General features: G+C 50.3%; 1 protein-coding gene across 1 annotated transcript in view; it reads right to left on the bottom strand.

The window, feature by feature from the left end:
* Nucleotides 1–15,510, bottom strand: part of TMEM266 (transmembrane protein 266) — a 125,467-nt gene that overhangs the window by 5,536 nt on the left and 104,421 nt on the right. Inside the window, exon 9 of the mRNA XM_043554931.1 lies at nucleotides 10,261–10,450. Within this exon, the coding sequence (XP_043410866.1) occupies nucleotides 10,261–10,450 (190 nt within the window). The remainder of the gene's footprint in view (nucleotides 1–10,260; nucleotides 10,451–15,510) is intronic.

Below are 15,510 nucleotides of genomic sequence, written 5' to 3'. Positions count from 1 at the left end.
AGTCCCAGGAATGAAAGGTAGAGCATGGGAGATGTTGTCAATGGTATCGTAATAGCATTGTATGGTGACAGATGGTAGCCACACTTGTGGTGAGCACAGCATAATAAACTTGTTAAATCACTGTTGTAGCTTGAAACTAATGTAACATTGTATAAACAAATTGTAACAAACAAACCCAAAACCCAGATCCTCGGTCTTGTCCTGGGGCATGCCACTGCCACAGGAGCCTGAGGTCACATCCCCTCTCTGGTCCTCAGTTTCTTCATCTGTACCACCAGGGGCGGGTGAGGCCCTTGCAGATTGTGATGTTGCTGGGCTAGATGGCTTCCAAAACCTCTGCCAGCTCTAAAGCACCCAGCGGTGAGAGAGCAGTGTGGGAAGGGACCAGAGGCATCTGGGCTATCACCTCACTACCTCCTGATGGGGGGCTCTCCCCTCCATGGCCTGCACACCTGGGGAAGGGAGGGCCTACCTCTTTGTTGAGGAGCTCTAACAGTCAGCTGTGGACAGTTAGGATTTGTGCTCAGTAGGATCACAGTGTGCTGGACCTTGTGCTGGGTACTGAGGCCAGGAGTCCTGGCCTCTGAGGAGCACAGGCGGGGCCTTACCAGGATGTCCATTCCTTGGTCAAACAGCCAATCTCCATTTAATCAAGCCTTGCAGACCCTGGTCCTGTCTTTCACAGGTACCAAGGCTAAGCCCACTGCTCCTCACCGTCTATGTGATGGTGACAGACCATCCAACACTTAAACACTTAAAAGGCCCTCCTGAGAAGTCTCCTCTGGGAAACCACTGTCCATTTTCTACCCCTCCCCAGTTTTCCAGCCTTTCCACTCTGAAGGCTTCACTAGGGGTTACAGATGTGACCAAAACAGGTGGAGGAGGGGAAGGGAGGGAGCTTCACTGTGCCTTCATAGCTCCACACCTTGGGGTTTGGCACTACACACACCGAGATCCTTTAATCCTGGCCACTGCCCTGCAAGGCCAGGATTACTTAATAGACTGGTCCTTCCTAAAATCTGGCGGGATTACTCCCCTAATGCAGTCTGACATCTTCCAAGTGGGTGCAGCAACCGCCCTACTCCACTGACTCACGAGACACCCAGGGCTTCTCTGCAGTAACTGGGGCCAGGCCAAGCCCTTACCACACTTGGCTGTGTAACCCCCATGGAGGATTCCTGTTTCTCATCCCAGGCAAATGTCAGTACAGAGGTGCAGCCTGCTGAGGAGCACTGTTTTTTTTTTTTTAAGTTTACTTATTTATTTAGAGAGAGAGAGTGGGGGAGGGGCAGAAAGAGAGGAGAGAGAGAGAGAGAGCGAGAGAGCAGGGAAGGGACAGAAAGAAAGGGAGAGAGAGAGAATCCCAAGCAGGCTCCACGCTGTCAGCATGGAGCCTGATGTGGGGCTCGAACCCATGAACTGTGAGATCATGACCTGATCGGAAACCAAGAGTTGGAGTTGACTTAATCAACTAAGCCATGCAGGCACCCCAGAGAACTGTTAATGTTGGTTCAATCCAAGGTATTAGATCTTTCTCCTATCTCAGTGTTGACTGTTTGAGGTTGCCACATCTTCATCCAAGCCATTGGAAAACACAATCTAGGCTAGGTGAACTGTAGCCCTGATGTCTCTCTTGAACTTCTGACTGATCTGGCAACTGGCCAACTTCGTCTGAATGACCTCTAGCTACTTCTGATTCAACATGTCCCAAATAGAACTCAGTTTCTCCCTCCACCTCCATCTTGATGAATGGTTTCTTTGCCCACCCAGGCTGGGAGACTGGCCACTTCTCAGTGCTTTCTCTTTCCTCACCCGACTCCTACCAAGTCTGTGACTATTCGAGGGATGCCCTCTGTTATGGTCCTGTGGTCCAGCCATAGGTCAGATGTCGTGCTTTCCCCTTTGGACTCTTGTCATGTCTTGGGTTTAATGAATGGGATGGCTAGCTGCATGAATATGCCTGACAAAACCTAGGGCCCAGGTGGCCACTGGAGGTTTGTCCAGTCTGCATTTGCTCCCTCTATTCCCACACAGGGGCCTCAGAATGAGCTGTAAGATACAGATCTGAAAGCGAGGCCTGCTGGACTCCTCTAGCAATGCTGACACTGTTCATGCCTGCTCTCTGCTTTAAGCAGGCCTTCTTCTCCAGAACTGACCACTTGGGCTGGGGTTCCATCCTGACCCACACAGGGGCCACATTTTCTTCAGCATCTCTCTAGCACTTAGCATGAGGCTTGCCATATGCCAGCATCCAATAAATAGTGTTGACTGGACAGATGACTGTGTCTGGGGGCTTGCAGGACCTCCCAGGACCTCCCCCTCTGGGATTCTCTCTCACTGTTCAGCACACAGCCTCTCTCCTTGTCCCTGATCCCTGCCTGGAGACTAGAGACTGTTGGGTGACTGGGAACTTGGGGAAAAGGAGAGGAGGTAGACACAGATGCTTGTGGCCAGGAACAGGCCACCATTCATCCTCTACACGAGGGGCTGCCCACCTTCCACCTAAGAATAATCTCCTGCCCCAGAGTTTCTTTTGATTTGGCCCCAAGGGGCCCTAGGGCCATGGAGGAACCACCCCATAGGAGGACTGAGCTGGCTGCCCCTGGAGGGGCTGGAAAGAAGGGTGGGCACAAACACAGGCTCCAGGACAAAACAGCCACCTTGTGGTCTCAGGCAAATCCCTAGGCACTCTGAGCCTCAGCTTCCTCACAGGTGAAATGGGGATGAGAAACACCAACCTGCTGGGAAGCTGTAAGATTTACTGAGATAATGAATGTCAAGTCTAGCCCTGGGATGTCCCTCACCTTTCTGAACCCCTGGCCCATGGCGTTCCCTACCAACCCCAAAGTCTTGAGGCTTCTGAGGCAGCTGCAGCAGCTGCTCTTGGCCACCTGGCACCTTTCTTCCTGGGGTGTAAACATTCTGAAAATGCATCCGGGCTAATCCTCCCAAAGCCCTTCGAGTGCTGGCCATGGCAACGCTCATTATGTGTGTTTGCCCTTGGGGTGGAGCCCAACTTGCCTGGCAAGGCTGAGGTTGAGAGAAAGGCTGAGGTTGAGTCAGCTGGGCCTCCTGGAAGGGGTGAGAGCGGGTGCTGTGGGGCAGGGTCCCAGGACCCCACATCCATACATCCTGTGCAGACACGGGCCCCAAAGTCCACAGGGAAGCCCTGATTCCTGGTTTGGGGCTCCTGGTCCCTGACTCGGCAGCCCTCATAGAAGGAGGCACGGACATTCACTGGGCACCTGCTGTGTACCATACACTAGAGCTGTGCCTGTGACCAAAACCCCAATCCTTCGCAGAGAAGATGTGCTTCTGCTACTATCCTCATTCTGGAAAAACAGGGGCTCAGAGACAGGATGAGCAGGATTGTGGGGTCCCTTGTTCAAAAAGCCAGATCATATGTGATAAGGGGCTAATATCCACCACGTATAAAGAACTCATACAACTCAACAGCGGAAAGAACCAAACCAGTTAAAAGCTGGGCAGAGGATCTGAATAGACATTTTTTCCAAAGAACATATATAGATGGCCAACAGACACATGAAAAGATGCTCCACATCACTCGTCATCAGGGGACTACAAACCACAATGAGATACCACCTCATACTTGTTAGAATGGCTATTAGCAAAAAGACAAGAGGTAATTTTGGCAAGATGTCAAGAAAAGTGAACACTTGCACAGTTTTGGTGGGAATGTACATTTTATAGCCACTGTGGAAAGTAGTATGGAGGTTACTCAAAAAATCAAAAATACAACTACCATAGAATTCCACTCCTGGGTATTTACCCAAAGTAAATGAAAACACTAACTTGAAAAGATGCACCCTCACATTCATCACAGCATTATTTATAATAGCTAACACATGGAAACAACATAAGTGTCCAATGGTGGATGAATAAAGATGTGGCATGTGTACATACACACACACAGACACACACAGATACACACACACTGGAGTATTTCAGCTATAAAAAAGAAAGAAATTGCGCCATTTGCAACATGGATGTCCCTTGAGGGCATTATGCTAAGTGAAATAAGTCAGGGAGAGAAAGACAAATACTATATGATCTCAATTATGTGTAATCTAAAAACAAAACAAAAATAAGAAAACTCTGAGCTCACAGATACAGAGAACAAATTGGTAGTTGTTAGAGGTGGGGGTTGGCGAAATGGGTGATTGGGGTCAAAGGGTACAAATTTTATTGTAAAATAAATAAGTTATGGGGATATGCTGTACTGCATAGTGACAATAGTTACTAATATTATGTACTGCATATTTGAAAGTTGTTAAGCAAGTAAATCTTAGAAGTTCTCATCACATTAAAAAGAATATTTGTAACTGGGGGGTCTGGGGGGGTTCAGTCGGTTAAACGTCTGATTCTTGGTTTCGGCTCAGGTCATGATCTTATGGTTCCTGAGATCGAGGCTCACATCAGGCTCTGTGCTGACTGCATGGAACCTGCTTGGGATTCTCTCTCTCCCTCTCTCTTTGCTCCTCCCCCTGCTTATTCTCTCTCTCAAAATAAATAAACTTAAAAATTTTTTTTAATTTTATAAATATGTATGGTTACAGATGTTAACTAGATTTATTATGATCATTTTGCAATATATACAACAAATATCTAATCGTTACATAGTATACCCAAAACTAATAAGCTATATGCCAATTACATATCTGTTAAAAAAAAAAAAAAGCATTAAGGATTTCAAGTAGACCACAGCAGAGCACTGAACCAAGTTCGAGCCCCTGTATGACCAACCAAGTCACCAGGTCATGGAGCCAGTCCTGATCAGAGAGGTAAAGTAACTTGTTCAAGGCTGAGGTGAGATACAAACCCCTAGCCCTAGCCCTAGCCCTGTCAACTGTCTCACTATTTTGTGTGAGGCCCTACAGCTCGGGGCTTCCCTGGGTCCTCAGTGACTCCACTAGGAACACACGTGAGGAGGCCAGCAGTGGCAGAAACCCCGACTTGTCTCCATAGCACATAGGTCTCTGCTCTCCTAAGGGTACACCCTGGTGCCAGCTGCTTGGCAGAGGGAAGGCCCTCTGGGGGGACCGCCTGGCCTGGTGCACCTCTGTGGGGGTTTCTCTGAGTGCTGGGGCAGCATACAGGGACGCAGAGGTTTCCTGTGATATACAGTGAAACTGTGGCACTCCCACCAGTAGCTGTAATTCATAAATTATGGGCAAGTTTCAAGACTAATAAATTTGGGAGGGAAGTATTAACGACTACACAGGGGCACCGTGAACTTGGCAGGCCCCAAAGTCTGGAACTTTGCAGCCTGGGTTTTAAAAATGATTTGTGCCAGAGCAAGTCTAAACAGAAGCTGGTCGGCGTTAGTCTGGCTCTGACCTGCTGGCAACTGTTGAGACTGTAGGAACCACTCAGCACTCCCGCCCCTCAGGGCCACCCTCCCGCAGTGAGCAAGGCCCCCTCCAGAGGCTCCTGTCACTTCTCGCTCATTTCTGCAGGTTAATCCTTGGAAAGTCTGTGTGCTGTTGTGACACAGTGAGCTTCGGAGCCCTCACTGGCTTGAAGGTCATCGTTAGCAACAAAGGCTGCCCTTTCTACATCTCCAGAGTAGCCCAGGGCATCCCTAGCTTGTCTGGCCATAATTTCTAATGTCATGGAAATCCCTCCCTGGACACAGCTCCTGATCAAAGAGAAATCAGCTGGGGGATGCCCTGTCTCACTGGCCCACTGGAGGCTATGAATCACACATGCCACTTGCTGGCCCCCCAGCTTCTGTCCTCTGCTTCAGCGGTGTTGGCTTTGCTACTGATGGCTCTGGAGGTTGGCAGTGAAGTGGCAGAAGTGGCCTGTGGGGGAGTGGACTGTGCATGGCATAGACTGGGGCAGGTACAGGGCAGGTGTGCGTCTAGAGAGGTTGGAGGTAGGGGTGTCACAGAACAGATAAAGGAGAGCAGGGGTGGGTTCCAGGTATAGATGGGCGGGGCATTTGCAGCTGCTCCCAGGGATACATGTTTGGCATCTCTATGGGAGGCCTGGGTGCCTTGTTCAGACACCTCCTAGTCTCAGGAGGGTCAGCACAGATGCCATGACATCCTGGCTAGTGACACACAGCTGATCAAATTTACCCTGAGTGGGCTTCAAGGGTGACCCAGCTTTTTCCCTTCTTATTCTGCCACCCTCCATCCCTCCTGGAAGTTGTTCACTATGGGGACAGCAGAGAGAGGGAGCAGGATGGAGAGGCAAGGACTCCTAGAACGTGTAGGATTATTTCAAAGGCTTGGTTTGTTTGTAGACTCTCCAAACCCAGATCTTGACTCCCTGTGGGCCCAAATGTGGCATCAGGTGTTGAGGGTCTGGAGGTCACTGGCTCAGGGACAATAATGGCCATGCTGTTATCACGAGAGCTAAGGATCCTGATGATAGAGAGGTGCTATAGAATGTGTGGCTGTTTGGAGGTGCTCACCTGAGCTCAGATGTTTATAGGTGAGCACATGTGAAGAGACAACAGAATCAGGCAGGCCTAAGCCCCAGGTGAGCTGCAGCCTCGAGATGGGCTGTGAGCACCACTGTGGGCAGAGGAAGGAGGCTGGCTGCCCAGCAGCTGCTCCTCTGACTCATTCTGCTTTATCAATGAGGAAGACCCTGGGATGAGCTGGAGACTGTGAAGCTCCTGTCCTTGGGAAGCAAGACAAGCAGGCAAAAGCTGCTGACTTCTAGAAGAACTTGCAAAAAGAATATTCTTATATTCTTTTATTCTGGATTCCACAAACACCAGCCTAGGGAGCTGAAGGTCAAGAGGGGTTTCTGGAGTGCACTGCTGCCAGATGGCCCCTGAGCTCAGAGCACTGTAAGGACCCACATTAGCACAAGTGACATCCACAAGCCCTCTTTTGTTCTTTGATCAGTTACAGACTTGCACATTACATTTCACACAACAAGCACTACAGGGAGCCTGCTGAGGGCCAGGCCTGGGTGGGCTCTGGAGATAAACAAGTCTTGGGGGGAACACACACATAAATGGTCACAGCAACACGGCACAGTTGATTGGGGCCTCATGGGAGTTCACGGAAGTCTAGAGGGGAGAGAGTGGTGGCTGGGAGCTCACCTGGAGATGGGTTCTAAGGAGGAAGAGAAGTTTGGCAGGCAGGCCTGGCCCGCCAGTGATCAGCATGTGGAAAAGTTCCAAGACCTACCGCTGCATAGAACACAGAGCTAAAAGATGTTTCCCTTGCCCACAGTGAAGGTGAAGACAGTGGGAGGAGTTGAGGCTGGGCAAGCGAGATCATTAAAGGTCTGTATGCCACCTGTTAGAGGGTGAATCGTTGTGTCTCCCCCAAATTCATACATTGCCCTAACCCCCAGTACCTCAGAATGGGGTCTCATTTGAAAATGAGGCTGAAGCAGAAGTCACTAATTAAGGTGATGCCATACTGGAGTAGGGTGGGTCCCCAACCCAGTATGACTTGGGTCCTTATAAAAAAGGAAATGTGAACACAGACACACACACAGGGAGAATGCCAGGTGAAGAGGAAGCCAAGGAACACCAAGCATTATGAGCAAGCCACCAGAAGCTAGGGGAGAGACCCTCACAGCCCTCAGGAGGAACCAACCTGCCAAGACCTTGATATCAGACGTCAGCCTCGAGAGCCCTGAGACAGTAAACCGACCGTTAAGCAGTTTGCTGTGCTTCATCACCATTACTGCAGCCCAAGCAGCCATCAGCCAACGTGTTAAGTCAGGAATCAAAGAAGCTACAGCCCAACACAGATGGATGTAAAGTGCTACACAGTGGAATGGGAGCAGGGAACGGGGATGGGGGGGCCTCCCAGGGAACACGGGGTGGGGGGCCGGGTCAGCTGTGAGCTCAGGCCAGGCAGCCACATCTAAGGGTTGTCGGTTCAGAACAAAAAAGCAGGGGTGGCCCCTTAGCACTCCACCCTGGTCTTGCAGCTCCCCAAGAACTGTGTTCTGTTCTAGATGTCACTCTAAGAGGAACCAAAACACTGGAATGTTCAAGGAGAGATGATACAGCAAGAACATGGAGAGCTTCTCTCCTGAGGGTTGGCTGTGGGAATGCAGTGACAGTCCCCGCAGGAGAAAACACTCAGAGGCCAGTCTTTGAAATGACACCTCAGTATAACACTGTATGTCAAACAGACTTCAATAAAAAAAATAAAATGAAAGGTGCCTCAGCCGGGAGGGCATCCACCAAACCAATGCAGAAGAGCTGCAGCCAAGTAGGAAAGACAGGTGCTGGGGGGCAGACCTCAGCCCAGAACGAAGAATTCTTTTCTAATAAACAGAGCCATTCAAAGTTGGGTTGGTGTGGGCTTCCCTGGGAGTTCAGGAGCACCTGTTGTTAAAGAAGGTAAGCTGAGGCCAGGGAGCCTCTTGGCAAGAGTTTTAGATGGGATGAACACATCAGCTGAAGGTCTATCCCTCCCTCAGAGAAGTCCCTCCCAGCCCCCAACTTCTACAGTTCTAAGATCCGAAGTTCTCTCTAAAAGATCATAACAGCAATCATCCCACTCCACAAAACCTGTCCACAGTGACTTACAGCCTCCAGAGCTTTCTCACATCCACCAGCTCCTCATGCTACCTGTGAGGCAGGCAGAGCTGGAGCTATGAGGCACTTTATAGAAGGGAACACTGAAGCCTCAAGTCACAGAGCTGGGGAGTAGTGGAGCCCAAGGCTCTGGCCTCCTGCCTCCCAACCCACGCAGCTCTGCTGGGCTGTCCTGGCAAGGGGAACCTGGCAAGCCAAGGTGAAGTGGGCCCGAGGTCAAGCTGGGGCTTAGGGCCCCACAGCCTGGGTTCTAAGCTCAGCACCATCATTTCCAGTGTGTAATTCTGTGAAATTCTTTTTTTTTTTTTAATGTTTGTTTGTTTATTTTGAGAGAGACACAGCAGGGGAGGGGGAGAGGGGGGAGAGAGAGAGAGAGAGAGAGAGAGAGAGAGAGAGAGAGAGGGAATCCCAAGCAGGCTCTGCACTGTTAGCATGAAGCCCAATTCAGGGCTCGATCTCATGAACCCTGAGATCATGACCTGAGCCAAAATCAAGAGTCAGACACTTAACTGACTGAGCCACACAGGTGTCTCTACCCTGAAATTCTTTCAACTTCTCTGGGTCTGAGTTTTCTCCTCCATATGAGAGAAAGGTGACGTGAGGATGAAATGAGATCACACTGTAAAAACCTCCCTCCGGGGAAGGGGCGATTTGATGAACTTTTAATTCCCTTACCTTCAGGTAAAAAATGTAAACTTGAAAATGTATCCTGAATTATTAGGGGAGGTCAATATTTAAAAGAATTTTTTGATAAAGTGACGTAACCCCTTACCCATCACTTTAGTGATAACATTTTCAGGTACAAGTTAGGGCAGGGAGGACTCAGACAGGAACACAAAAAAGGGAGGGAAGTCTGTGTTGAGAGCTCCTAGGATCCCCTTGGGGCCCTAACGTGGGCTCTCATCCTCCTACCTGGCTCCCCAGCCCCCTGAGCTGAGGTAGATCCCTGACTTGGGTCCATTTGAACACAGACTCCCCAAATCCTGCGAAGGTCCAAACTTGACAGGGCTGTGTCACCAGGCAATACCATCTGACATTTGCAGGACTGTTCTGCAGCTCTGGAGGCCACTTGCACCCACTTCCCTGAGCCTCACAACAACACTGTGAGGAAAGCTCAGCACCGTTCCCATTTGCCAGCTAGCACAACCAAGGCTCAGAAGGAGGAAGTTCCCTGTTCAAGATAACACAGCTGGCCATCTATACAGTACTCATGCCCCATGCTCCCATCTCCACTAATCTCTTCTGCCCACCAATTTGTTACCACCTCCAAGACTTAGGTTCTGGGCTGTACTGGCCCTAAGGGTGGACTGACTATCTGGCCCCTGCGGGCAGGGTAGTCCAGAAGGAAAGTCTCAAGTCTCTGGTTTGAAGCCTAGCTCCGCCATTTATTAGTGATGCGCCTTTGTACAACTTTTATTTCATCCGTAAAATAGGTAAGTCATACTTCTAATGCAGTGAGGGATGGGGAGATAATAATGCATGCAAAGCGCGCCAGCGGCCCACAGGCATAGAATGGGTGCAAGTCACTGAGATGACTTTGTGGTTGGGGCAAGGCAGCCTGACTAAACGCTTGCTCCAGGGCTAGGAAAGGTCGTCCCGGGGGCACCCCCTCCTGAGGTGAGCCCCTCCTCCCACCAGTCCCGCAAGGAGGCTCGCCCGCCCTCAGGATCTTGGGCGCAGAGGCCTGGGTGGGGGCGGGCCGCCGGCGGGCTCACCTTGCGAGGGCTGCAGCTCCTCCACGACGCTCTCGGCGGCCGTCTCCTCCGCCCACGTGCCGGCCTCCACCACCTTGTAGCGGCTGCGCGGCTGGCTGAGCACGTGAGGGGCCTGCAGCGCCGCCTCGCGCTCGGCAGCCAGGTCCAGGTCCTGCTGAGCCAGGTGCGCCCGCAGCTGCCGGATCTCAAACTGCAAGAGGAGAGGGGCCGTGGGCGGTGGGCTGCGCGAGGGGGGGCGGGGCCAGGGGCGCTGAGAGTCCTGAGGGGTGGGTGGGGCCTTCCTTACAAATCTCCAACGACACCAGTCGCTAGAGCCTTTAACGTTTATGGAGTCTTATCCAAGTAATAAAGTGCGTTCCTGTGTGTCATTTCTGGGATACTGTGTAGTCTGGCCCCATTGTGAAGACAAGATGGCCATTAGGGGAAACACAGCTGTGGTCTGTGGGAAGAGCACTGAAGGAGAGGCGAAAAACACGGGTTTGAATCTTGTTCTAGTTACTTGCCTAAATGTGAGATCCAGGTGTGCCTTAATTCAGGTGTCTTCTACTGATGATGAATGTAAGACAGGATACCTGGCAACATCCAGGGCCAGCCTAACCAGCCGTGGGAGCCCATCCTGATGTCAGGGATCATCACCTGCTTGCTGGGCTGTCGACTGTCCATTTGTCTTCCAGCAACACCCACTTTCCTCTTTTAGGAGGTGTTCAGAAAGGGTTGGGCCCTAGTCCAGGCTCTGTAGCTTCCTGACCATGTGGCTGGGTTCCCTTATCTGTATAACAGGGGTTCTCACACCCTAGATCTCTCTGAGGACTTGGGTACTAAATAAGGGCTTTGAAAAAAGCTGCACACATTTTGATTTTGGTTAATTATTTTTTGTTGTTGTTGGGCAAAGCCAACAAACCCAGATGCTTCTTGGGTTTGTGGCTGAAATGGCTGTTCATCCTCGGGCCTTTCTGGGCCATCTGTGCGAAGACAAAGTTGACGTCTGTCGTTGAAGGGCCTGGCTGTGGGCTCAGCTACAAGGAGAGCCTTCACTGCCACCTAGTGTCCCAAGAACACATTGCATCACTTCTGCACAACCTCCAGACAAACTCTCAAAGCCTGAAACAAGTGGTGGTGGAGGAGGGCAGTCCCAGGGAAGCCCAGTGCCTGGTCTCCCTACCTAGAAGATTACCTACTTGCCCATGATGCTCAGTGTCCTGCTCTGACCCCTCCCTGTAATGTTAGCCTCACACCTCCAACTCCTACCCGACAACAACATGGAACTGGGTCACAGGAATCACCAACTCAACTTGGTCAGAATAGGACTCTTCACTGCATCTGAAAATCACTCCTCAGGTGGTTTCATCTTAGCTGGAGCCAAAAATGAATCACCTCCTTTGTTTCCTTGCCTTCCCTCCCCCACCATGCAATCTGTCCCCAAGTCCAGCTCCACCTCCAAGTGCTACGCCAAGCCTGCCTGCCCCACCCCCCACCACCTCCACTGCCAGCCCTCACCCGGGCAACTGCAACTTCTACAGTCTTTTGCCATATATTCTCCAGAAGAAGCCAGAGAGATTCTCCCAAACCTAGATCACATAATGTCACCATCTTGTCTACAAATCTCAACTGGGAGGAAACTCAACTCCTTACCCTTGGCTTACAAAGCAGGTGCATGATCTGGCCCTGTCTATCTGGCCTACTTCGCCTCATCTTTTCTCTCTTTACCTCTCCCTGTGATGCAGGGCTTCTTGTAGTTCCTTAAACACACCAAGCATGTGTTGATCTGAAGGCCACTTCCCCAGCTGTGCCGTTTGCTCACAGATCACATAGTCAGCTCCCCTGCTCAGACCCAACCCCCTCCCCCCCACCTGAGGCAGCCACCCAGGTACTTTGTCATGCCAGCCTGTTTGAATTCTCTGCATTGGACTTATCACCTTCTGATATTTTATAATCTATTTTAATATTTTATTATTTCTTTTGGTGTAAATGAAATGCACAATTAAAGCATTCGTTAACATTAGGGTGGTCAAGTAGGAGACTGACGTCGGGACAACCTCCCAATGTCAGTGTCCACAGGTTTTGTCTCTGGGACCACTCAGTTTTTCAGAGAGCTCATCAGCCTCTGGCAGCCTCTGTGCTGGGAGCAGGGCAAGGGAATGGGGCAGAGGGTCCCATCATTATACGGAAGGATTATCACTTAATCCTCGTTTTCAGCCTGGTACCCCTTCTCTGACCCTTGCCTAACCCAGGGACCACCTGCAGAGCCCTCTGGTTCAGTTTCTCCAGAGGAAAAACCTCTATGATTCTTGTAGGATGTGGGTGTGTGGTCTCCTGGCTGTTCAGGATTGGGATGGGGCCTAAGGGGCTCAAATATTGTGTGTACAGGCTTTTAGCCAACCCCTCTCCCGTTGGTCAGCTTCCCAATTACTCCTTTCTTCCTAAACTCTCAAGGGTTCTGAGGGCAGAATTAGCCCATTTCCCTCATTATCCTCTGCAAGCACTTGAATTATAAATTCTCCATTCTGCTAGATCGGTTACCCCTTTCTCATCCACTATTTTTCTCAAATCCACTTAAGTCTCTATATTCTTTGTCCTTATGGACAGGACTTAAAGAGACACTTTCTTAATTCTTATGTGTTTATGGTTTTTTAAATAATGATTTTAGTGGAGTTTGGGAAAGGAGGTGATACAAATATGTGTAGTCACTCCATCATTTTCTTTAAGGACTATCTTTTGGTTTTCCCCTCCCACTGCAGTGATGGTATGATGGTTAAAAGAAAAAGAAAGAAAGAAAGAAAGAAAGAAAGAAAGAAAGAAAGAAAGAAAGAAAGAAGTCCTGATGGGTAGTTTATGCCAATCTCTGTGGTGTAAATACTCCACCATAGCCAATTTCAAACTACCAACACAATGTCATGGAGAATTGGGAAGACATGTACACAAGTGGCTGTCAGGGATGAGGGCTCTAGCACAGCACTGCCACCTTCGCCCCCTTAATAAAATATAATCTCTGTAAGAGCAGGGGTCTTGACTGTTTTGTTGCCTGGTGTAGAGAAGGCACTCAAAAATTATTGTTGAATTAATGAATGAATGAAACTAATCAGCTCTGCTCAATTCTGTGGTTTCAGACCAAGCCCCAATTTTAGCCCAAAGCTGAGATAGTCTGAGCCCTGATCCTGCTCACACACTAAGCTCTGACTGTGAGCCCCAACCATGGTTACACACTGAGCCCTGTACCTGCTCACACACTGTGCCCTGTACCTGCTCACACACTGTGCCCTATCTCTGCTTTTAGTCTAGGCTCAGGCTCTGGACCTCAACAACTCAGTACTTACATGGGGCTATTGGTTGTAGATGGTAAGAAAGCAACCCTGGCTTATTATATGGTGGTCTTCTGTGCAGGGGGAGAGAGTTCAAGCTACCTCTCTGGCAGCAAGGTCTCAGAGGTCACAAGGGGCCCATGAGGCAACCTTCCTGAGTTCTGCTGGGGCTGGAAGCCCCTCCTTTCCAGGCTGATCTGAACTTCCCATGGGCATATGTAGACCACTTTCTCCAAGGCTGCTCATCAGGGCCAGTAGGCCCAGCTAATGGCCTTCTAGGCCACTCTCAGCAGATGCATTATTGATAACTTGTAATTGATATAGAGCTGCCCATGAGTGTCCCGCTGGAATTCAGGCCAGACAGCCAGAGGCCAGGGCTTGCCCAGCACCAAGCCCACATGTGCAGACATAGGCACATACATTAAAACAAGTTTTAGGCTACAGATATGAACCCCAAGTATATGGGAGTTCTCCTAGACATTCATCATTCATTCATCCATTCATTCATTCACTCATTCAGATAAAGCATGGTGAGGGCTATGTTAAAATTCTGTTACGTGTTTTAGAATGAAAATGTGTCTCTCAGCTTGGAAGTGAGTCCTCAGTGGCCCCATGTGAGGGGGACCGTGTCTGCTGCACTGTGGGGAGTAAATCTCCCAGGACAGTCTCAAGGGGTGACACTGGGTGGCACTTGTGGCAGGGGAGTCACGATGTGTCCAAAAGACAGAGGCCTGGTAGGTAAGAGAGCCTGGGGAGATCAACAGAAGCCACACCAGGCAGAGCCCTTTAGCTACAGCAAGATGTTTCTAGGATGTCGGCCTTTAAAGAGTGACAGGAAATCACTGAAATCTTTTGAATGGAAGGACAGGTGAGGGAGGAGGTGTTGTGGTGACTCAGGTGAGCACTTTGGAAGGACTGTGCTGACAGCATGGCGAAGGACTGGACAGAGATGGGCCAGGGTGGACCTGGGAATACCAGCTGGGATGCTATTTCTGCAACCTAGGCCAGATAACCAGAATTTGGACTAGGTTGGAGACAGTGGAGACAGGAGGTTAAGGCGACTAGTAAGAGGTAGAAGTGTCAGGATGGGCATGGATTGGAATGAGGGTGAAGGAGAGGGACATATTTTTACAAGCTTCAGAGGGTATGAGTGGCTGGATGCTCTCAGCCCGTGCCCTGAGGAGGAATGACTGACTTCCTACAGAGGAAGTGCATATAGCTAAATGGCTCTCAGCTCAGCTCAATTCAGCTCAGCTCTAGGGGGCTGTCAGGGTATTGCAGCTGGGACACTCAGAGCCTGGCTTCTGCTTCTCCTCTACTGAACATGGCCACATGTACTTCCCCAGCTGACTGAAGGGCTGTCAGGGGTCCTAGGATATCAGGACCTCATTAGTCAGTGGGTGAACTGGGGCTCCAGGGTTGGAAGAAGCCTCTGTGCTGGGAGACAGGGCAGGGGAAAAGCTAGGTCAACAGGGTGCATCAGAAACAAAGCTAGGCCCAGAATCCAGGCCTCTGGCTTCTAGCTTCACAGACTTTGTGTCAAGGAACTCGAACCCTTAGAGACAAGATGGAAGAGACTAGGCTCAAGCAGAATACAGAGGGGTTGATGGCTATAGGGGCCAGGAAAAAGCAGGAGGCTCCAAGTGGGGAAAAAGCAAGGGCTTCAGGCAGGCACCAGAATTCTCAGCCCTTCACCCCTCCCTCACTCTGACTTTGGGTGAGTCTCTGTTCCTCTTTGGACCTTGGTTTTACTGTGTGTTCAATAAGGCAAATGGACTAGCTGAACTCTGAGTCTATGACAAGCTCTGTGCTGGCTCTGGGAGCCTAGCTGGGAGGGAATAAAGTACAAGTGACAGGTGACTCCTGGTGCTGTCTTGAGGGCCATCCCCTGCTCCCTGATGAAATGCCCCATTCCCGGAGGGCTGACTCTTTACAGAAAGATAACATAATC

This window comes from Prionailurus bengalensis, chromosome B3 (assembly GCF_016509475.1).
Source record: "Prionailurus bengalensis isolate Pbe53 chromosome B3, Fcat_Pben_1.1_paternal_pri, whole genome shotgun sequence".
In the NCBI taxonomy this organism is placed as follows: Eukaryota; Metazoa; Chordata; class Mammalia; order Carnivora; family Felidae; genus Prionailurus; species Prionailurus bengalensis.
This window is presented reverse-complemented; position numbering and strand designations above follow the sequence as displayed.